At 40.1% G+C, this 24,299-nt stretch overlaps 1 protein-coding gene across 7 annotated transcripts in view; it reads right to left on the bottom strand.

Moving 5' to 3' along the window:
- DAAM2 (dishevelled associated activator of morphogenesis 2) overlaps positions 1-24,299 on the bottom strand; it is a 215,156-nt gene that overhangs the window by 116,940 nt on the left and 73,917 nt on the right. For all 7 annotated transcript variants that reach the window (XM_071576849.1, XM_071576831.1, XM_071576823.1 and 4 more), the window contains one exon: positions 13,996-14,198. In XM_071576849.1, coding sequence (XP_071432950.1) covers positions 13,996-14,169 — 174 coding nt within the window. In that variant the 5' untranslated portion in view covers positions 14,170-14,198. The remainder of the gene's footprint in view (positions 1-13,995; positions 14,199-24,299) is intronic.

Genomic DNA, 24,299 nt, shown 5'->3' with positions numbered 1-24,299 from the left:
AACTGAAAGAGTGCATGTTTATATTATACAAAAACCTCTTTACTATGAGGGTGGTGAGGCTCTAGAATATGTATGTTGCCCAGAGAAATTGTGGCTGTCCCACCCGTGGAAGTGTTCAAGACCAGGTTGGGTGGGGCTCTGAGCAACCTGGTGCAGCAGAAGGTGTTCCCTGTGCGTGGCAGATGGTTTTGGAACTAGATGATCTCTAAGGTCCCTTCCAACCCAAGCATTCTATGATTCCATGATCTGGAAAGGTAATAGATGTGCTCTGTATTTCACCCTGCAGTCAATTAAATGAAAACACCAAAGAGAATCGAAGCTGTTAAACCTCTGCTGGATACATTTTTTCATTGAGACAGGTTGCAAGTCTTCAAGGACAAGGTACGCCATTTACCTCCACATTCTGATTATACACACTGTACCAAATACCTCTCTCAAGTAGAGCATCTATTAGCAGCATATATAAGACCAAATAACAATAAAATCTGCTGTTTCAGCACAGTGCCCATTTTCCACTCCTCATTTCCTTTCCTTGCCTTCCCCTCCCTTCATTTCCCCCCTCCCTTCCCCCTTCTCCATGCCAGGGTTTGTTTTTCATGCCAAGGTCTTTTAGATGAGACCCTGTATGGGAAGGTAGTTGTGGGAAAGGTTATTAGGAAACTGCCGTCTAAGCTGCTACCTTTCCGGCTTCCCCACCCTCTCCCTCCCTACAAAGTCTCCTCTGTTCTGTTTTAATACTAATGAGTTCAGAGGAGGTTCCTAGGCTGGAGAAATTCACAGTTTGGACTGTGCCAAAGCACACAGGCACACACCTCTCTGATCACTTCCTGCCCGAACACAGTCCTGCTGGCTCAACCCTCAAAATATGGGCTGGGGATTGCTGCTGTGTCCCTGTGCCAAAGGCAGGCTGAATTTCCAGGAGCGTCAGTGCCACCTACTCCTCTCCTCCCAGCTTTATCCTCTTGCGTGCATCCTATTTGCCATATGCCCCTATGGAGGAAAACAAGGGCAAGTCATAGCTTGGCTGACCTTTAAAACTCTGATAAAATATTACGTAAAAGGGCAGGAGGAACTGAGGAGTTGGTCAAGAATTTAATAAGCAAAATTAACGTATCAAGCTTTGATTGTGCAGCTCAAACACACATGCTCAAGCTTACACACAGGGTAAACTCAGAGGAATTAAAAAAATCAACATTATTTCTGGTGGAAGTTCAAGTTTACACAGATAAAAGTGAAACTAGAATCTACCTTTAGTTCTTCTCTTCCTCTCTGAATTATTATTCTAAATTTGGTAGCACAAACTGGAAATCAGAATGCCCTAACTCTATTAAACTGTGTAGACTTACTCTGGATTTACACTAGTGAAGAATTTTAATTAAATTGTCTCTTAAAGTGTAACAGAGTAAACCTCTTGGCTAGACAGCCTGTAAGTGTGGCTTGCTCTACAACCTACAACACAGATTTCAGAGATAGTATAGACTGAGAAAACTATCAGTTCCCTTTTTCCTAATTATTAACTTCAACAAAGGGAGATGATCGGCATTTACTGTCCAGACCAGCCAGAACATCACCCACAAACTGGCTTCTGTTATATCATCTGGGTTGAAGTGGAGGGCAATTCCACAATTCTCTTCCCTCATATAAACTGAGTATTTCCACAGCCAAACAGTGAATTGAAGGCATGACAGTATATTTGGTTATTCACTCACACCCTGTCCTGTCTCATTGCTCAAATATTCTGATAACCAGAACTACTGCACTGACATCATCAAGCTTAAGAAAGCACCAGCCAAGATGTCTTTCTCTAAATTTTTCTACTAAAGAAACTACCAGACACTTTTTAAAAATACGGCAAAAAGAATAAGAGAAGAATGAGCATGTGCCTTGCATCATCTCCTAACAAAAAATCAAAATTGCACTTACTATCTGGTTAAGCATTTGCAATCAAAACGCTTTCCCACATCATTAATGTAACGCCAACGACTTCACAACAAGCAACAAACTCATGCAGCTGTTGCTTTTTATCCAAGATGTAATGCTGAAACACAGCCACTAAAGCAATCCCAACGGATTTTCCATGACTCAGGGATCTCCCTGGACACCTTCCAAACTGGGAAACTGCAATTTGCTTTCGCCTTGTAATTTCTTTTGGAGAAGCTATTCTTCAAACCTCCACCTTGTAAACTATTGCATAACATTGTTGTGCACACTGGTCTTTTCAAAAGGGGGTTAGTGTGGGCAGTCTTTCCCTTTATGTGGTCAAAAAATAATGAAAAACTGCAAAATTTAAAAATGTCCTTAAGCACTTTTAATGTAGAAGTACACAGAATACACAGTTATCGACTAGGCCTTTTTGCATACACCACTCAGTCCACCTGTGAAAGAAAGGGAAGTCTGCCCAGGAAGGCAATAGAGCCTTGCATCAAATTCTCCCTAATAAAAGAACAAGGATATCAGAGCAGGGCAATGTCTGTGGCAGAAGGCAGTAGTAGAAATTTGCTCCCAAGTTCTTCAAATACAACACATATGCCACTGGAAGACTCCTGTACTGCCTATAACCTACACGTGTCACATCTTTTCAACACCTTTTCCACCTGGCTACAATTCTGTATTAAAACTGCTTTAAGAAGCATCACTAATCCCTGTGTCACACAAGGGAAACAAAATCACAAGTGCATGAATTTAGTTGTGCAAGCTTATGGGGCTAGTTAGGAAGAAGATACTGTTCTTGAAAAGTTTTCCTTCCAGCAAACTTACAGAGTTTTCATTTACAGAAAACAAGGTACCCAGCATGAAAAGCTTTAGGTCGGTGCTGTTCCAGTGCCAGGTGGAAGGGATCTGTTTGTACTTCCTCAGGAGAAGACATCAAAGACAGAGCAGCTGTGGAGGCAGTCTGGTGTAATGAGTGACGGAAAAAGCATCTTCTGACACTTGCTTTCCATGTGCTGCTCCCACCTGGTGCTGAAGAATGAACACAAGGACCTCTCCTGTAAATAGGGACACCAAATTCTTCCCCTTACCTAGTGTGGAGGAAGGTGCCAGGAAACTGCTGACCTGAAAACCTTGTACCCTAAAAAGCTGATACTCCATCCACCCAGCCTCACCTGTGGCACTTTGTGCTGCCCACTCTGGAGTCTTGCAGACATACAAATGCTAAGAAAAGGCCATTTCCCTCCAACATTAGAAGAGCAATCCCACGTTACCTTAACAAGTCCCCTGAATGTTAAACAACCTTGAGTACTGTTTGACGATCAAATTTACCTACAGAAGGGCACAGAGGCATGACATAACTATAGACGCTTTCTCTCCCCCTCCTTCTGGCTATAGGATGCACTATCTTAGTAATGATTATATCTGATATAAATTGTTACTAGGTGAGCAACTACAGAAACTAATCTGAGTCAACATGTTAAAAAGATGATACTTCATGATTGTTATCTTCTCTATTCAATTATCTTATTTTGTTAACTGTTTCTCTTAAACCCCAGATACACTTTACCTCCCTAGGGACAACTCCTATCCTGCAAAACACTTGCATCCCATCCTCTTTGCCAACCCATTCACTTCACTGGAAAACTTCACTGTTTCCCCACCTTCACGTGGGAAATTATTATACATTATATAAATTATAAATTTTATAAGGTCTTCATCAGCCAGAGGGACTTGGCTTCTCATTTCTTGCTGACATCAGGCTAACCATCAAAGCATATCTCTACAATATCTCAGATCTGGCCCTTCCTCTATGAGCTGCAGAAGAAACAGTCAGTCATCTGTCATTCATCCTCCCCCAGTCACCATGCAAGCTCATTCTCTCCAAAAGCACAGCCAAAAGATCATCTTGGTCTACCTTTCATCCCATATCACCTCCATCTTTGCAATTGTCTTCACTGTCCCTTCAGTACCACAGCTATTTCATTTGTCTTTTTCTTCAACACTTTTGAAAATATTGTTCCTCCTTAACACAGTGTCCTGTCCAGTTACGTTTTGGACAGCACAGTCTTTGTAAGATGTAGTACTTTCCTCTGTCATTTCTCACAGATATATCTCCAGGTGGTACCTTCTCATCCCAAATTACCTTTCTTATGTGATTTGTAATAGTCTCCCACCCCTCCTCAGCTGACCAAATCTAGACTCAAATATCCTCTCTAGAAGCTGAAGAATGAGGATGAATTTTAGGGCATTCAATGAAGCTCTGAACAACTAATACACTAATAAAGAGAAGTTAAAAAAAAAAAGAAACTGCAGAAGGGCAGGAATCACACTCAACATACTCAGGAAAGCCATTCTAAAGTGTTGGAGCAATAGGACATCCCTGTTCTACTACTGCTGACACTATTTCTACCGGAGAGGACCCACTCTAAGTCAGCAAGCAAGGTGGCAGGAAATACATGAGAATGCTCGTTGAGTTCTAGGAGATGTGTAGGAAAGTGTCTACTCTGTATCCATCCAAGTGTAGCTGGAAAAGCTCCAGAAAGCTGAAATAAAGATAAATTAATTTCATCCTTCCAGCTAGCAAGTCTGACTCCTACTATCAATACCATCTACGTGTTTTATCACTTCAGCAGCCTTCAGGCTCAATCCAGAAAGTTCCTGACTCTGTTATAGCCATAATGGAACACAAAAACCATTCAAATATTAATCACATCTCACTAAGGAAAAAGGCAACAGTTGAGCTTTATGATTTTGCTTTTTTCTTTTCATATCATGCTGCTTAACACTTGCAGCTATGCCAAAACACAATAGTATTATCAAATCAATTGATAAGGTATCAGTACACATGGACACAAAATTTCTGAAAAGTAAACACACCTACCCTATCCATGACTTAGGGGATAGGATATCATGACAGCTCCCAAGCATTCAATAGAGGGAAGGCATAAGACTGCCAGCTTAACACTTCCATCCTCTAGAGGCAGGTCAGTTCTTTCTCCTCCTTTTGCATCCCAAGCTACACATCTGTGGTGCTCCTAAAATCCAGTACTTCCCCTCTTTTGCCCTAGATGGACTACATGCATTTCCTCAATCATGGAACATCAGGATTACCCTGTTAAAAATATGTAGCCCTGAGAGCTTTTTCACAGGTGTCTCATGTCTAGTGTAAGTAAATCATACCAGAATACACTAAAACATTTCTGTCAAATATTCCAACCTTGACCACAACCTTTCTCACTTTTCAGAAAAGCAGTCAGTACGCTGCTCTGCTTGGGATATTCAGAAGCCAAGAATCACCACAGACACAAAAATTACCATACAGGACAAATTTCATTCAATGGCAAATGATATAACTCCATTGCTGTCTTCAGTGTAACTGAACTGCTTTACATTGGGTAATTAATTATCTGTCCAAAAGTTTTATAGTAAAATAACAAGATCTAAAAAACAGTGTATTCCTGCACAGAAGCCTTAAAACTGCACAGATACTTTGCTAACACCCCCAGCTTATTCACACACAAAACCTTGCATATAAGACCAGGTCTGGACTTATATTTCTTTACACAGCCCTATTGATTCTCAGACATGGAGTGTGAGACCTGGCTGCCATGTTATGCTCCCCACGCAGCATCTGTGTCTCACACATTTTCAGCATAGTGACTGCTGCTTCTTACACAGCTGTCAGGGAGCTGGGAACTGCCAACCAGCTGCACCTACTGGAAGGGAGCCTAGAGTGAGAAAGTGCTGGTACTGCACTCAGTGCCATAAACCTATCCCTATCAGAGCACTCCACATGTACATGAGCACCTGAAAGTGGAAGCTGTCTCTGCAACAAAGCGTAAATTGCAATAGCTTTTATGTATTAGGACTTGAATAACTACAGAAAGCTGCTTGTAGTGATATGGGCATTAAAATCAGGGACTTGAACACATGTATTGCACGTGGAACATATGTAAAGCAGACCCATCATTATGAAAAAGTCTCTCTCTGTAGGGCAGAAAAAAAAGGTCTCCTCTGTGTGTAAAACCATGAACAAAAGAGGTATCTGGGTATGCAGAATCTTAAAGTGAAGAACTGTGCTGGACATAAAGGAAATCTGTGCCTAACTAGACAGATCATGATACCATGAAGAGCTTTTGCTTTCCAAGCCTCAGTACCCTAAGTGCTTCAGAAATCCTAAACCACTCAATTCTTTTGCCATTATTATCATAGAAGACAAGTGCATCTGAGTGCATGAAAAATGTTAATCTGACAACTATAAACTTACCCAAGAGAAAGTTTTTGTGGCCTGGCCACCATCAGTGAGGAAAGTGATTTGCTGCCTCAAAGCTTTGCTTTTTTTCTGCCTTCAGAGACAGTGCCTTCTACTCAAAGGCTGATGTTAAGGCTTCTTCCTGGATATGAGCCTTTAGTCATGAAAATTCCGTCTTGGTCTCATCAGCAGCATTTTGTTACAGCCTGCACTTGTGTATTCTCATTAAGTGCAAGAAAGGAAGTAATAACTGGGGTGGGGAGTCTCCATTGAGCCAAGGCCAGCAGAGCTTCCTAGTTTGCTCAAGTCAGAGCTCATCACATACAAATAAAAATGAAGGACCTCTCCAGATGTCAACTGCATTTGGCCCTACACTTCCTGACTGATTAAGTAGATTAAGTCATTACAGAGGAGCACAGAGGAGATGAGGATGGGCACAGGAAATTAAATAGCTTCCTCTTATGTGCAAAAGAGAATAGAGGGACTTTTAAATTATGGTTGCAGAGAAATTTGCATTGATCAACAACTCTATGCCATAGGTCTGTCAGAGGTGTAGTCTGAAACTATGATTTACTTGCAGGGCAAGTGACACATAAAGTAACTCCCTGTATTGAAAATAATTCAGCGAGAGGATAGAATGACTCAAAAGATTTAAAACTTGAAACTGAAATACTCAAATCTTGATAACATACCTGAATTTAAATGAGAGTAAATACTGTTTTCAAAACATATAACATGTGTATAGAGGTTGAAGTGAGGATCTAAAATGCATGTCTTTCTGAGCCACAACCTTTCAGTGAGAAACTATGGATGTAAATAAGATTCAGACATGAAGGACACTTTTCTGGGAAAGTGGTGTTCCTCACCAAGAGACAGAATAGACAACTCTGCATCTCTGCTTCCCAGAAATACTACAAGATGGTGCAGAAATAAGGAACTTTGTTCTCCAGGCTCATCAATAAACACAGAGTAACAGAGCTGATGCCCTCTGGTGCCTACATACATTGACATATATGGTCTATATTCACATGAAAGACCGCAATGGAAGCATTTCTTGTACATTTTACCACATAAATACTCTTGCAGGTTACAGAGCCAAAAAGGGGCCTCATGAACACTGCCACAGCTAGGACTTGGCAAGCTTGAGGGGGACTGGTGATATATGGTAGTACTTATTCAATGTGGTGAAGCCTAGTTTTCATCTGAGGTTTATGTTGTATCTATTACATTAAAAGGTCTGTAAGGGAGAACTAAGCATGAAGGGAACTCGCTCCTTCCAAGTCAGCTGTTTTCAGTGGGAACCACTACTACAGTTATTTAGGACTGGATCTCATTTCCCTGTGGCTATTGAAGGTATGTTATCCAGTGGGTGCCAAACTGATGCCTTGCTCAGAAATTGTTTTGCTTCCTTTGGGGAAATAAATAAATGAATTCTCAGATACTTCCATGCTTTACCTTACTTACTTTCAACAAAAAACACTTCCTTTCTTTTCTCATCAACTTTCTTTCCTCTGGGAAATGTTACTATAGTCACTGAATTTTATTCTCTGTTAAAGCAGAGAAGAAACAGATGTATAGGAATTCCACAGAGTAAGAAAAGAGGAGAATTTTCCCAAACTTTATGTTATTGGTCACTTCATCCAATGATACTAGAAACATATCCATGGTGACCCCTCTGCTCCTTTGTATCTGTCATGAGAGAATTAGCATAGATACCAGTCATGTGCATGGTTCATGGACTAAGAGTACACTAAGCAACTCGTCTCAGCATTCTGGCAGTAAAGCACTAGCCTGTAGTGGCTAAAGTACTAGCAACTACTAGCCTGATGTGCTGAGAAATCAAGAGAGCACAGCAAAATATACAACAGCAGCAAACATCACACTAATTCTATAGTTCTATTTCACAACAAGACGAAGAGAGTGATTTACATAGAAAGAGATTGGCAGAACTGTTCAGAGAAACTAAATGAGACCCACGTATTGAGAGAGAACAAAGAAACTAGAGCAAAAGGTACAGTAGAGCAACAGGTATCTTGCTCTAGATATCCTCCTCCCTCGGTGACTTAAGGCTTTGAAAAGTGCTAGTCATGTTTACAGAAATTATCAGACTATTCAGAGTTGCTGCCTCTGCTGCTTGGACTCTCCTGACACATCTCATATTTCTCATCTTCAGAGGAGATTCTCTGTACAGCTCTTATTCCAATAAAACTGAAGGAGAAGGAATTAACATGATTCTTATTTTCTCTTTTCTCTGTACTAGCACAGTCACTGTCATTCTTTCCAGCTAGACTCCTGGGCTAGCTCATCTTTCATTCAGAAACTGAGCCAACTCTGATGTTGCGGCAGCCATTAATAAATATAATGGGATCAGAAGTGACAAGGGAAGAGACTAAGAATTGCATTTAGGGTTGTGTCAGGAAGGGATATAGTTCCATGTTTTTATGGTTGCTGTTAGAGAGACCTAACAGCAAGAGAGAAGCCAGTGTTAAGGTTTCAATCCTGGTTCCCAGCATGGACTGAGGGAAGGACAGAAACCTTGATTCAGCACTTACTTCCACCTTCGTTTCATTGCGCTCAGGCAATACTACAAGAGAAAATATGGGTTTGATTTCCAGTGGCCTTATTGTCCAGCAATAAATAGTAGTTCCATATGCATCTTCTCTACAAATGCTGGGGTTTCATAGTAAGACCAGAAAACTCAATCTCTTCAAGAAAGAGTGGGCGAGACAGAAGAGTGTACATTGCCTCACCCAAGAAGCAACCTACCTCTTTCAGGAATGAAAGAATGACAGGATCTCATATGGAACGGTCATTTCAATGGACAAGAAGAATCTTAAAGGCAGGACAAAAGAGATGCTAGATGATTCTAAATTTTTCCAATATACATAGTTCATAAGTATGTATGCTGCTCCTCAATTGAAAGTAACATACCTAAATAGGTACTTTTGTGGCATAAGATCTAATGTCTTGTTCTGGAAAAGTCTGTGAGGATGGTAAATAGTTATATGGATAAAAAGTTTTTGTGAACCTATAAAGAAGGAAAAAAAAAACCAACTAAAAATTAAAGAGTATCAAATGCAAAATAAGAGAAACAAACCATGACAGGAAATTCTAGTCAATGTCCCAGCTAAGCTAAACACCAGAATGCTCCAAGAGCAGACAGGACCACAGAGGTGTAACAGTAAACATTTCTCAAATCTTTCCCAATATAAGCTTGGAGGATATAATCATACAATCAACTTCAAAAATATGAACTCAAAAGACAACTTCCCTTCTTCCCCAAGGACCTTCCATCTTAAAATAGATAATCTCGAACTCCACCTCCTCAAATACCGTGACCATCTCACAGCCACTATCAAAAGAAACAAAAAGAGAAACAGCAAAAGCACAAGCTCTTACATCTTTCCTTGGTGTTAGCATTCTTTACATTTTTCTGTTTTCCCTGAATTGCCACTATTTAAGGTACCGTTATTGGCATGGTCTGAGTTCCTATCCGGGACTGGGTTGCTGGTGTAAGAAAGATCTAGATGGCAAACTCTTTAATGTCAAGCAGCACACCACCTTTAACCAACAAGAAGAATCCAGGATTCTGAGCAAAAGGTATCAGAATCCACTGAGACAAGAACTTACTGGTCCTAACAAATATAAAAAAGGACATGGAGAAGCTGTTCTGTGAAAAAAATTATTACTCCTTCCCTTGGAATAGTTCTTCCAGATTCTTTTGTAATTCCTCTTCAGACAATAAATCTCTACAAGGAAAAACATGTGTGCTTAGCACAGACATTTTTGCCATCAGGCACAAAACCAAATTGGCATCTGACCACAGATCACCAACTGCAGCAGCACTTTACTACATAGTAGTATACACAGTGACAGCTGAGTAGAGAGATTGAAGAAGGAAGTCAAAGTAATGCTGTTTACAACAGCCTTGATGGTCAGGTAGGGCCAGTTTTATAGTTTGCATGGTACAGGATCAGTTTTATAGTTTGCATGGTACAGGACCTGTCCCCCCCATCCCACCTTCTAGAGCTTCTCTTTCTTGACTGTTCACTGAAGGGGAGATGATACAGCCAGTTGTTCTGTCTTCTTTCATAAAAGTGTCTCTTTGAAGGGCAAAGTGTTGGTCACAAATAATTTTGTTTGCTTTGTGCTTTGTGCACCTAAACTTCTGATAAGGACTTACCTGCACTGTCACCATTGCATTAATCCCAAGGCAATCACGGCCAGCAGGACCTCTTCTCCCATCCTAGCCCCAAAAAATCAGACCAAATCACCCTGAGCCATAGTCTTCATTCAGATCTACTCTTTGCAAATGTCCCAAGACAGAATATGGGACACATGCAGAGTAACTCTTCCTATATTAATTTTCTAATTGATCAGACAAGGTGTAAACACAGCATCTAGCTTAAAGTAACACAAAAGCCTGGATTTCATCCTAGAATTGTTTTTTCTGGTTGAGCAGCATGGAGAACAGACATTTCAGCTGAAATCAGCATCAGCTTGTCGCAATCACTGCCTTGGTCAGAGTCTAGTTAGGCAGCTGCCATTACTTGGTTGGTCTGGGTCCATCCTCCAAGCAGAGCAGCTCATACATGTATATCTGTCTCAGTATAGAGACTACACAAGCAAGTTTGAAAGCTTTGAATGAATTTGTGAATTCATCACAAATAAGGGATCCCAACACGTTGCTAAATCCTCCTCTTGAAAAATCAACATCTCAAATTCACTTTTCGTGGTACTAATTTGAGTACCACAAAAACAGGAGAAGACATGCTTCTGGTCCTCAAAATGTTAGTTTTCCTCAAAAAGTCAGGTAAAAAGATACTGAATGTTTACTGCATTGGAAAATTCATCACAAGGAAGGCTTCTCCAGCACAGCTAGGCTTAGTTTTTCTTGTCATTAACTCTTACATGGGAAAATGCCCCAGATTTTAGCTGCAACACAGGAAAAAAATAAGGCTTTTAAAAATTCATTCAAGCACACCAGTGTTTCATTATACCCTTTGTAGAGCAGATGGCAAGATGAGGCTATGCCCCCTGGGCCTGCTTCAGGGAGCTAACACAAATGCTCTTCTCACTATAGATCTCAGATGATGGTGGTGTCATCATTTCACTTGGGGATTTGGGTCAAAAGGCTTTACACTCAAATCTGTTTTTTATATAGTACAAGTGCACCCAGACTAGGCCCTAACAGATAAGCAGCAGGGAGATAGTACACAGCACAAAGCTCTCCCAGGCACTTCCAGGTCGCTGATTTACACTGGTGCATTTACAGACTGAATCTTTCTAATCCAATTAAAATCTCATCTGAGCTGTCAATACAGATGTAGCCTGTTTTATTTTAGTGTCTCATAGAACATGCATTAATCCGGACCTATGGACAAACTAGCCCTTCTAGGCAAATTCTGCATTCTGCTAGCTCAGTTTCTAGCCCAAGTTCGCTCTGTCATAAAACCTTTAACTGCTCTCATGTTACCTGTCTAATCAGGAACTTCTATGGACATGCATCATCATCCTATCTGACCAATTTATAAAAAGTGCGATGTACACTATTAACCTTGTGTAAAACAGCACTTTTCTTTCCTAGCTCACTTCTCATGCAGTGATGGCTAGAGTACTATCATTTAATATAAGAACTGAATGTGACCTGTTTTCATTTCAATGGCTTCATTTGTTTGAAATGCATATTCCAGTTACAAGCTGTCAGCATATTTAATAAGTTATAGCATAGACCAACAACTCTCAAACTACTGGGGCCAAAAATTTTTACAGATCATCATGTATATTTGTCATTAAATTTTGCACCAGAAACATTATAAATTATACTGTTTAACAGACTTCCATAAGGCAGCTGTGAGCTGTTTTGCCACAAGCACATGGAACCAGTATTTGCCAGACATAAAACTAAAAGCTAAAAGCACCATTAATACCACCACAAACTCTCAAACTCCTCATAAAACTGATACCCTTCTCACTAAGCAAAAGCCCAGCAGCAACGCAAACAGATCCTTCACTATGACCCGAAGGTAAACAAGTTCAAGTTTTAGCAAGTCCAGGAGCAAAGCACATCTGCTGGTGACGTCTTCAGGAAGGCTGGATTAAATGCTTCAGCGGATCTTGGTATCAGAGAGACATGAACTTTGATACAGCAGTTCAAGCTTTGCATGTGAAAGCCAATACTTAAGCAGCACCCACAAATAAATTGCCAGCAGAGCAGATTACAGATTACTCTCTTACTCATGAGAGATACCTGTCACCATGCAGAATTCTCCACAGTCAAGAGAGCTGCATTTTCTGAGAGGAATTCAAGTAGTCTCACATAAAAGGCAAACTGACCTAAATATAGAGCAGAGTTTTGTGAAATATTTTCATAAGAAGAGACTCTTCATCTGCTAATTAGTTTGAAGCAAGTAGACTCTCTTCTGCTGTACACATTATTCTTCCTGAAACAGTTGCAAATTCTATTGACTCCTTTCTAAACCCCTGCCACGGAATACTGAAAATGCTAATGGGTGCTAGGGAAGGTGAAAACAGTTAATGGAAAAGAAATCCATATCTATTTACTATGTACACAGAAAGCAAATTTTGACTGGTGAAGCTCTTAAACTGAAAATTGTTAATGGGTTGGAGAGTATTCTGGAAAAAACCACCCTTATATTCTTCCCTAGGCATCTGCTTTGGACCCCATCTTGAAAGAGAAGCCTGGGCTAGGTTGTTAGACCACTGATCTGACAAACTACAGCTGTCCCTATATTTGGTATGACATACCATAGTTGCCCATATATTAATCTTTACTTGCATACACAACTTATACGGTTATTTTCATTGCTACAGCATTTTGAAGCTATGGTCATGGACAAGAATTTACTGGGCTAATGTTTTAAGTGTTAGGTAGAAAGACTACTTGCAAATTCCTCTAATTCTGAGTTCCTATATTTTCCGTTCTATTTCTTACCTCAGTCACTCCCCTCAGGCATATATACCCTTACAGACACCTCACTTTACACAACCTCCAGTCTCAAATGGCAATGAGATATCTAATCGACTGCATCAAATGGGCATCACCTTTATGACACAGATTGCAAAATAACCCAGATCTATCACCTCTGCCTGTGTTTTGCATGCAGGCTGAACAGGAAGGCAAAGACAGTAAAGTCGTTTGATGCCAGGCATGAAAAGCAAGTGTCTGGCTCCTGAAGTCTGTAACATTTACCACAAAAACAAACAATAAAGTTCATCTGAAATAATTCCTTCCCTTCCTGTTTATGATTGTTGCTGCCACAGCACCGTTTCATGGTTCAAAGGCAGCTGGGTGATGAAACATAATTAACATGGTCATCTGATTCTTACACCTCACCAGCAGTATATAACTGATCAACAAAACAGAATAGTTCTTATTTTATAGATCTGCAAACTCTAAGATTTTCCACCATAATACATTATACAGCAGATTTTATATCAAAGTTCTAGCAAGAAATTGACTGTCAGCTCTCTCTAGAGAACTCACGAGGTTTCTTCTAATATGCCCAATCCTACACCTGGAGAATTGCATAGTGCTATGAGAATAAATAAACATACTTAAGCATTTAGTGTCATTTATACCCAGTGCCACTACCATCCATCCTGTTGCTTGCTGTCTTTAACCCACCAAGGAACTGGACATTAAAGAATGAAAAAGGAAAAAATAAAAAAAGCTTCTGTTGATGCCTTTTTCCCTATCTCTAATAAATCCCTTAAGTCCTTCTACTCCTCCTTTGAAGGGAGGCGTTCATCCACCCACTAAATATATCAATCTGTCAGCAGAAACTTACCACAAGTTCGGAGAATCTGGCATTGAGCTCTTCTGCTGGTGGGATTGGGACAGAAAACTCAAGGAATTGGAGAGGATTATTGTCCTTGAGGTTGATTTCAGGGAGGTCGTTGCCCCCAAAACAACAAAGAAACCCCAACGCATGACGATTCCGCTTCCGGGGTGCCATGATCATGGTGTATGATGCTATCTTCTGATCATGTTCTGCAGGGAGAAAAAATAAATAAAACAAACTCAACAGACATTAGATGATAAACAAGACTGTTGAATCTGAGCAGCTCTCTCCAGTTACAATGACTACCACTGGAGTAACAGCTGGAAAAGGACAGAAGGATTTGATACACAAAAGAGCAAAATGAACACTCAAGCTAGACAAGGTTTAGTACGATAGTAACATGCTCTTCTATGGCAGTGTAAAATCACTTCTCCCAATGTTTCTGAAAAGGATTTACAATCTCAGTGTGGGATTTCACAGCAGGCAGATTTATCATCAATGCTTGGCAGCCAAGGTTGAATGCTACCATTGAATGCTGGCATTGGCCTTTCACTACTACAATAAAGGAACCAAAGCATCTGAAGCAAATGTATGTGCTGGAGAATTTACCCAGAACACATAGAAGAGTCCTCCAAGGTACCCCATTTGATCAAAATAAAATGAACAATAAAATGAAGCAGAAATCAATTTTTCACCATGCCAGAGCCAGAGCACCAAACATACGCTATTCCCTTTATGACCAGGACTATTGCAGTAGGACCATTTTGTCTATCCCTTTTTCAAATACATGTAAGTAGTTTGGGCTGCTTTATTTATTCAAGGAAGAAACAGCACAGCACTAATGCATGCTTTCAGATTTATATTTGAGCTGCCAGATCCCATCTTGACAGGACGCAGGCTTGAGGGGCTTTGGTATCAGGAGTATAAAGGGAGGCCTGAAGGAGAAACTGGGAAGTGACTGATTTCACTACCACAAAACACCGTTTGTGAGCAGCCCATCCAAACAGGAAGTCTCCTGCCAGCAGTTTGAAAGGAGGGATCTGTGCAGTGCACAGAGAGCCACATATTTTGCCCTTTTAAGGGACTTGTTGTTTGACAGCTCAGGGGCTTATTTGTGTTATATTTTTAAGGACTTCACTTTTTCACCTAATCTGCAGAATAAACTCTATCTCTAGAGGGTAAATAATTAAAGCTTGTTGTGAAGCCCATCTTCCTGGGCACAAAGCAGGAGAGCAGGAGGGAGGTGGCAGGTGAACCACAGGATGCTGGATGCTGTATCAGCAGCAACACAGCTGAGCTTTGTCATCAGAGCAGATGCTGCCCTAACCTGCCCCAGAATGCCTTGGTCTGTTCGCCTGCCAGAACAAGGCTGCTTTGAGCTTTCATAGAGACTAAATAGCTGTGCAAGGAAAAGCACCTTTGGGAAAGCAGTTGCATAGCAGGGCTTAACGTATAGCACACAGCCAGAGGCTCTCCAGGGACTTTTCGTACTGAAATCAGCATGCTCACTGAAGAAAAACCTAAGCAACAAACAACAAAAAATGTACCAAACCACCCAAATCTCCACACTTGTGATACTGTGTGTTTGACAGAAATCATCTGCCCTAGTCTGTGGCGGGCTTCATTTATCCAGCACTTTCTCTTATGCACTGGAGGGGCAGCAGCTGCATCTCTCATGCAGCTGAAAGGAAAGTTAGCTGGTACCAACTACTGTCTTTTGGTGTGCCCACTTTGCTTTGCTCTCCAGGCCAACTCTGCAAGGGGTGGTGTGTCTCAGCAGAACTCACTAGGGCAGGATGTTGCCTGTTTCAAAAGCCCATTCATAAGAACACTGGGTTCTCACTAGGAGATGCCAAAGGTCAACTCATCCTGAACAAGTCTGACTCAGCTCCAGTCAGCAAAACTAAAATGCCCTCAAATCTATCACAATGGTGTGCATGGAAACTTGGTTCCTCTCAGTAGTGGAGACTTAAGAGATTCAGTTTTTAAAAGATTTCTCAAGACAGCCTCAGAAGTTAAACTTGTACACTATAGACTATCTTCTCAAGGATTACTCCAAGTACAATGTCCTTTATGCCTATCTGATCATGAATGAGGTCAGAACCAATTAGTCTGACAAAACTTTGTTTTGGAAGGAATTCAAATCAATGAAACACACCTGAGTTACGTGCAATATAATTACATTTACATCAATTCAGCTGAAACCAAGCTCTGGCCCACTGTATAAAGGCTTCCCCACCAATCATCAAAGGACTAGCAATCCCTGGAGCAATGAATTCTCCTTGGAAAAGCTGGCTAAGACATTGAAGTGATGGAACCATAACATCTTTCTTTATGAGCTCAGGTAAAGACTTTGGTACAAACTTCTTCAAAGAGGTGCCTTACCAGGAAATAAATACTACATGAATGGATGTGAAGGTCAGCATTTTCTATGGTGTAAGTACTGCCCTGCTCAGGCCACCACAGGTTGTCCTGCACTGACATTTCATCGCTCAGCTTTCATCTTAAGCAGGTTCCTCTAAGAGATGAACAGTCAATCTCCAGGACTTCTTCATCCATAATGCTGAGAAATACATGTGCTAGTGTTTGTTACTGTAGTGTCTTTAGAGAATCAGCAGTTCCTTGGGTTCCATACTTGAGAAACTCGCAGCTGCGCAGCTTTTACTATTCTGCAAAAGCTTGCAGAGCTCACATGAACAGTAACATTGCCTTGCTTTCGCAAAGCACCATTCTGTCGCACAACTCACACTGTTTCACACTGGCATCTTCCAGGTCCTATGGAGAGAGGCTGAGGGAGCTGGGGTTGTTTAGCCTGGAGAAGAGGAGGCTCAGAGGTGACCTCATCACTGTCTAGAACTACCTGAAGGGAAGTTATAGCCAGGTGGGGGTTGGTCTCTTCTCCCAGGCACTCAGCAATAGGACAAGGGGGCACGGGCTCAAGCTCTCCAGGGGAAATTTAAGTTGGATATCAGAAAAAAATTCTTTACAGAGAGAGTAATCAGGCATTGGAATGGGCTGCCCAGAGAGGTGATGGATTCACCATTCCCAGAGATTTTTAAACACAGATTGGACGTGGCGCTGAGTGCTATGATCTAGTAAAGTGACTAGAGTTGGACCAAGGGTTGGACTCGATGATCTTGGAGGTTTTTTCCAACTCAATCGATTCTATGATTCTATGATAAGCAGCATGCATGGAATTTGTGCTGAATTGCACAGGTAAAATGGCACATCTGTATTACAACACTGTAACTGTAGATAGGTGAGCCATCTACATGCTCTCAAAATAAGAACAATTAAGGACTTTTTGAGAGAAATCCGGCAGAAGCATTTTCGAATTGAATCACTGAATTAATAAATTATATTTCTAAGGGGAACACTGTCTTTCTAAATGTTAAGCCTGCCAGTTAAAGGTTCAGATGGACATCTACTTAAACTGCACTGTTCATGCTATTTAAAAACTAATTACAACTCTGATTTTTGTTGGTGGTCATAGTTTTTAACAAAATAAGCATTTTCTAATAACCTCCAAGTTAATAATCTTTTCCTTTTCTTTCTCTCTCCTTTGACTTTCATCTGTCAAGAATCAAATCTGGGGAAAATGTGCTTCCAAATACTGGGGCAGGTGGGAGACGCAACAAAGAAAATGAAGAAAAGAGCATCTTTCATTTTTCTGAGTGGCAATTAATAGCAAAGCTGACACAAAAATTTATGAACATAACACAAGGTGTATTTTTTTTATTCTAATAAAAGCTCTGTTGTCTTTCAACTTCTTGTAAGTAAAAATGAAACGTGTGGAATTATCTATTTCTTTATATACCCCCTGTGAAAATGAATGGGAAATCTTTCTCTGGAGAGAATCCCACTATTACATATAACTCCCTCCCACAGCTCTTCTCAGTTCTACTGGTTTGTGCTTTTGCACAACAGAAACAAGTTGCTGTCATTTCAACAGCTAACCACACACCCACTACTCGGAGCTCTCCCTCTCCTCTTCCCAGTCCCATCTGTAGTTCAGCTCAGGTCAGGAGCCACAGGAACTTTGCCCAAGGTCTATTTATAACAACGTCCTCTTCCTCTGACAGGGTGTACGTGTTCATTTTGAAACCATTTGGCCCAGTGACCAAATATAATTAAGCTAATGCAATTTTTCCAAGTCTTATCAAAAGTTTGAGCTACATGGGAGGGAATCCATGCTAACTACATGAGGATCCTCTTTCAATTGCTTTCTAAATTGCTGCTTCAGTTTCACTCTTCATTCTCATCTCAGAAACAATAAATTTTTGCCAACATATGCTAACTAATCAACGTCCCACAAACACTAAAACACCTGAAACAACTGCTATGCCAGCAGCTTTCCTATACAAGAGAGCTGATTGTTGTAGTTTTTACCTCACTGTTGTGTCCTTCAACACAGTGGACAGCCAGAGCACAAGACTAAAATAGAGAAAACTACTTCTGTATCACCACCTTTAGAAAAAAGGGAAGAAAGAGAACTCAGTGGGTTAACCAAACACGTGCAGCCCAGCAAAACTCATGTGCAATGTAAAGCACTTCCAGAGGCAGAATCTCCACTGATCATCAACAGACACACAATGTCAGTGATGTAGCCACAGCTCTCACCTGAGTGTGAAGCATGGCATTAAACATATGATGAAGAATCACTGCCCACAATGGTTTATGCTAATAGGAAAGGAATCATAGTTAACAATTTCCATTTTGCTGTAAGTCTGCCTTTCTCTATGGCAGAGTAAAACATCAAATGTAATGGGTGATCACAAATGTAGAAAGAAACCTGAATTCAAACTAGTTTGGAACATAAACCAACTCACCCATAACCCCCAAATCTAAATTCAATCCCTATATTATTCATCTATTAAATAATAAACCATAAGAATGTCATGGTATTAAAACAGTGACCTTCATTGTCCCTTACCGATGATGAAACAGAAAATAAGCACTATGCTCAAAAATGTCCAAATATGTACACTGGATAAAGCTAAAGGCCTTCATCCTGATCTTGTGCTAAGTTCCCTGGACCACATTACTTCTTCAGGACACAGATGGTGAAATTATGAACTTTGCAGCATGTTCCAATTACCATGGGAATTTTCCATGTGTGTCACATGTAATGTGACAGATGTCAGATTCACTAAAAGGCAATTGCAGCATGGGGCTTTGGGAAAGGAAGCAGAGAAACAATCCATTTTTTGCATTTGTAATAGTAACCCAACTCCCTTGGCTTGGATTTGTCACCGTACTAAAGAGCCTCCTGGTCTCCAGGGCACAAAACAGCAACAAAACCCCTGACTATTTAAACCCCACAAAGTTAAAATCTTTTTTTTTCAGGGAGGGTAATACTTGCTGAAGATCACACCTGTCTGTGATGTTGGACAGGAAGGCATTGGACCCAAAACAGATCAACAGATCACTGGAAAGAGATCTGGAAACAAGCAGGGTCCTGTGCAGCACTGGCCACTCAGTCCCAGTGAGCCACAGCCCACATTTAACATCTCCACTACAGGAGAGAGGACGGCTCAAAACATGCCATGCATTTTGTAGCCGTTCATGGATATTTTTCCTTCCATAATACATTGAAACAAGGGTGTATATCCCTTGGTGGTTAAAAGGACTTTGCAAGACACTCCAGGCAGTCAGCTCTGGTCTGTTTTATTAAAACAGAGACAGTTGGTAATTTCAAAGCATTTCACAGACCTAAAGATTGTCTCCTGTTATATGCATAGTAATATATATTATTAATATTTATTTAATATTTGTTAATTTCTTTGCCTTGGAAATGTGTCCTGAGGTTAGAGCAAAGGCAAAGACCATTTGAAGGGTGTAACTATATCCATCAACCTACTTAATGCAACGTATCTGTCAAAAATCTCTATTTTTAATACTTTAAGGATGCTCAGGATGTGCTGGGTGTCTAATGATCCCTAATGTTAGTCTGTTAATGCCCACAAATCCAATATGTCTCACCTGATACCAACTTATTAACACTCAAGAACAAAAAAAGCTAAAAAACTGTAAGAGACCTTTCCCTTCTGAAAAGTTAATTTGCAACACTTTCTCTGTGAATGAGGGGGAAAAAACTACAGAAAAAAAACAAACAAACTCAAAACCTAAACCAAACAACCCCCCCCAAATAAACAAACAAAACCAGAAAAAAATACACCAGCAGGTTCCTTGTGTCCCTCCCAATCCATTAATCTATCCAAATGGTGTTCATAGAAAAACAATTTTAAAAGAACGGTCAAGATTCAAAATACATAATGAAGTGAGCAACAAAGCAGCTAAAGTCAGTGTCGTGGATGTGGCTAGTAATAATTTATTATTTATTTACACCTTTTTCCCACATTTTAATCAAGTACAGATTAATATTTTTCTCTGCTTAAGTGAGCTGACCAAACAATATTTTACCTGCTAAGAAGTTATTTTATTTTTGCAAATGTATTACTTTCCTATAAGTATCACTCCACACTGAAATTTTCAGGGTCAAAATTAATCTGTCCTCCTAGACACCAAATTCTGATTCTTAGCTATAATCCTGCAAGATACAAGTAGATCTACACATATTTAACATTTCTGAATGGTGATGTGACCACCCCAGCTTAGACTACAAACTAAATGAGTAAAATTCACAACCTAAGTGTTTATCCAGAATACCTATGTCGTTCATCTCCTCAGTGATTGCACCACAGATTTGCATCCTAATTTATCAATTCCAGACTTAGGCATGCTTGCCAACAGTTCAAACCACCATGGTGGTGGAGTGAACAGGAGTGCATACTGCCTAAATATAATCAACCTTTGTGGTTTGAGTGCAGCAGTCTGGAGTCCCGTTCAAACCACCATGGTGGTGGAGTGAACAGGAGTGCATACTGCCTAAATATAATCAACCTTTGTGGTTTGAGTGCAGCAGTCTGGAGTCCCGTCCTTCTTTCCCTTGTCCCCACACCCCACCCCTAAACTACTTCCAAGTTTTCTAGTGTTGCAGCATTGCAGTTTCAGTAACATCTATGGATACCCTCCATTTCCTTCTCAACCAGAAAGTCACTGCTACCAAGAAAAAATTTCCTGTCTTCCTCGCCACAAACCACATTTATTGTATTGATATACCTCACTAAAGATTACCCATTCCCTAATATTAAAAAAGAAAAGCTTCTTCTTCACAGTCTTAGTTCTCCCTTTCCATATTTTCCACCAGTTTTTGTTTTATTCTCTAGTTTTTTCACTGTTTCACTGCAATATCCCCATTTTCTTTCATGACAACTACAAGATTTGAAATGGCTTCTTGTAGCCACTTCTTATAACACAACTGCAAAACTATTTTTAAGGAAATACTGAAGAGAAAACTACTTTGAAAGAGACAGCTACTACATGACACAAGATGTAAAGACTGCAGCACGCTTTGTGTATTTTTTATTCTTGTTGTATTTTACTTTATTGTCCTACCTGTGGCACTGAGGTTGTAGGTTCTCCAGGAGAGTCTCAATTACCTGCTTAAACCAGTTATTTTACAATGTCAAGTAGATTGTGGTACCATACAAACAGAAAGAAAAATGGTAGGCCAGCAAAAAGGTAATCACCTGGTTGGAATTTGGCCAGGACACCAAAGATTCACACCCCAGTAATGATGCTGCAATAGAGGCAGCACTTAGCAGTATCCACAACTCCAGCATGGATAAATTTATGCTCTACGAAATAAAGGAATTTATGCAGGGATTTCCCCTATCACGCCATTAGCTTCACTAGGTGAGTTGGTTTGTTAACTCATTGTTGATCAAATTGCTGTGACTGTAAGAGACAGTGGGAAAAAAACTACATAAAAGCCAACATAGAAAAATAACTGAACAAACTCCAGAAATGCCACCCCAAGACCCAGTTTTGACTGAGGATAAATCATGCAGCAGCAAGTCTTTTCAAACAGTGTCTATAACCTCCAGATTTTACTTTTGAAAGAATTGAAATTCTATAGATTTTATTTTTACAGCTTGCGAAGAAAATACTGTAATCCCAGGGCCATGAATTCAGGACAAGTAATTCCAGTTTGTGTCTTTGCTATTCAACAGAGGGGGTCTGAGCTGCATTTTCTAGAAGATCTACAGGATCTAGAAGTTTTCTAGATCTTTTTCTAGAAGATCTAGAACCCAAGTTAGACTCTCAATTTTCTTTACTTTCTTTTGGTGATTGGTACAACACTGTGATGCAGTTTCACAGAAAAAAAAAAAAAAGGTGCCTTAGAAGCTGGAGTATGAGACAAAGCCTTTATGCAAGATAAGAAATCATAGTTAAATAGACCATGACAACATCAGTCAAGCAGACATACACTTGACAACCAGAACCAGCACATCACTGCTTCAGTTGCAATGCAGAAGTCTATTTTCTACTATAGGAAGATTAAGTCCTGTGCCTTTTACAGATCTTATGATATGAAATACCTTTAAAGTCATTGGTGAGAAACTGCTTTAATCAATAATGTCTGTCAGTTCTATCCATAAGACCCACTGTCAAGGATGAGATATCCACACTCTAGAGCAGAGTCTTTGATCACCTTGAGAAAGAAGCCAAGGATTGAGTGATCTAGAGAACAAGGTGTCCTGCTCAATCCTCTATGCTAAAAGATCAGGAATATCAGTAAAACAGATTAGTACTTTACATTAGTACTAAAGCTTGGTCTGGGAGCTTAAAATCTCTGCAATATTTCTGTTGGGAAGAGTGGTGTTTAATTACAAAGGAAGTCAATCCAGATTTTCCCAGTAGCGCTAATAACTGCCACGTCAGAAGAATGAACACACAAAACCCTATTACTAAGAGCGTCCCTGTCTTGCTCGAGTCATTGTAATTTTTCCATTCTGTCATTGCCCAATTATTTCCAGACATGATGTAACTATTTTGCCAAGGGATTTGGGAGTCAAAATGTTGCCATGGTTGTCATCATTATCCTGGGTGCCTGAATTTTCCAGACAAAATAAGCAACCGAGGGCATTAGAGTGCCTCTACTGAGAGAGAAATACTTTGTAGGAGCTGCCAGTGTGCTCCAAGAAAAACAAACAAATGGTAATGGTCCAATTACATCTTCCCAAACTCCAGCTCATTTCCATGTGAAATGCTGGTTTCTTATTCAGACAATTAGTAGAAGAATATTTCATCTGTTGTCTAATGTAATCATAGCATAAAAAATTGATTTCCATTCTAACGCTCTGATTAGGACCACTATGGGATGACAAAACTCAACTTGACTGGAAAGATGCCTTGGTTGTAACCACAAGAAACTAACCACAAATGTAGGTGTACAAGAGCTATCTTCACTACTATCAGCTAAATCAATTGCCTGTACTGATAACATTTTCCTGAAGTTCCCTCACTGGAAAAATCAACTCAGCCTTTATAGACAATGGGTATAACTGGAGGAAAACCCACCACAAAGACCATTTGGGAGTTTACATATTTTTTGTGGATGGCACCAAATCACTTCAAAACTCATGCTCATCAACACCACCAGGAAAGCCAGGTTACAGACTGTAGATCTGCCACTTTTCCGACTTGGCACCCCAGCCAAAGTACAATGTGCTTCTGCATGTCGCTGCAAACCTGTATATAATAAAAATGGTTGTTCTCAGTTCAGTTCCATATAGTGATAAACCTCCAATGGGGATCATAGTTAAAAGCCTTCTTCAGTGATCCACTAAATGGAAGAAACAGTAGATCCATTCACAAAGGGAACAGATCTTGGGATTTTGATGCTCACTCCATCTTGGAGATGGTTTCCATAGGTCAAGGCACGGACAAGGTCAAAGTGTCACTGATTTTATACACTTATTTTTTAAACTCCTCAGATTTCAGAGTTGTCAATTTTGCACAAAAAAAATTCACTGTAGAAAATCAAGTTAAGAAAAGGTCATATTTTATTCCAGTATTATTTTTGTTCAACATTCTGACCAGCGATACTCTGGGTTCAATGCTCTGAAGCCTCAACATTACGCAAGTAGGTTTGAACTCCAAGCCAACAACTTGGTGAAACTGTTGAACTTTTAACCTAACGTGTCTTCATGAAGAATGGATATTTGGAAAGAGTTTTGCTCAAAGATTTTGGGTTGTTTTCTGTGTGTATTTTTAAGTAGCATCCAGATAAAATATATTTTTTGGCTGGTGTAATATTTATGGGAGAAGACTTTACACTAACACTGAAAGCTGGCTTCAGAGCTGTGACTTAACAGCCCCAAAACCTAAAGCAGCAAGTGTTTCATTGCATTAAACTGAACAAGATCTCATCTATATTTAGCTCAAATTCTACAGCACTGATG

The sequence above is a fragment of the Pithys albifrons genome, chromosome 2 (assembly GCF_047495875.1).
Source record: "Pithys albifrons albifrons isolate INPA30051 chromosome 2, PitAlb_v1, whole genome shotgun sequence".
Taxonomy (NCBI): Eukaryota; Metazoa; Chordata; class Aves; order Passeriformes; family Thamnophilidae; genus Pithys; species Pithys albifrons.
The sequence above is the reverse complement of the archived record's forward strand: the minus strand, read 5'-3'. Positions and strand labels throughout refer to the sequence as shown.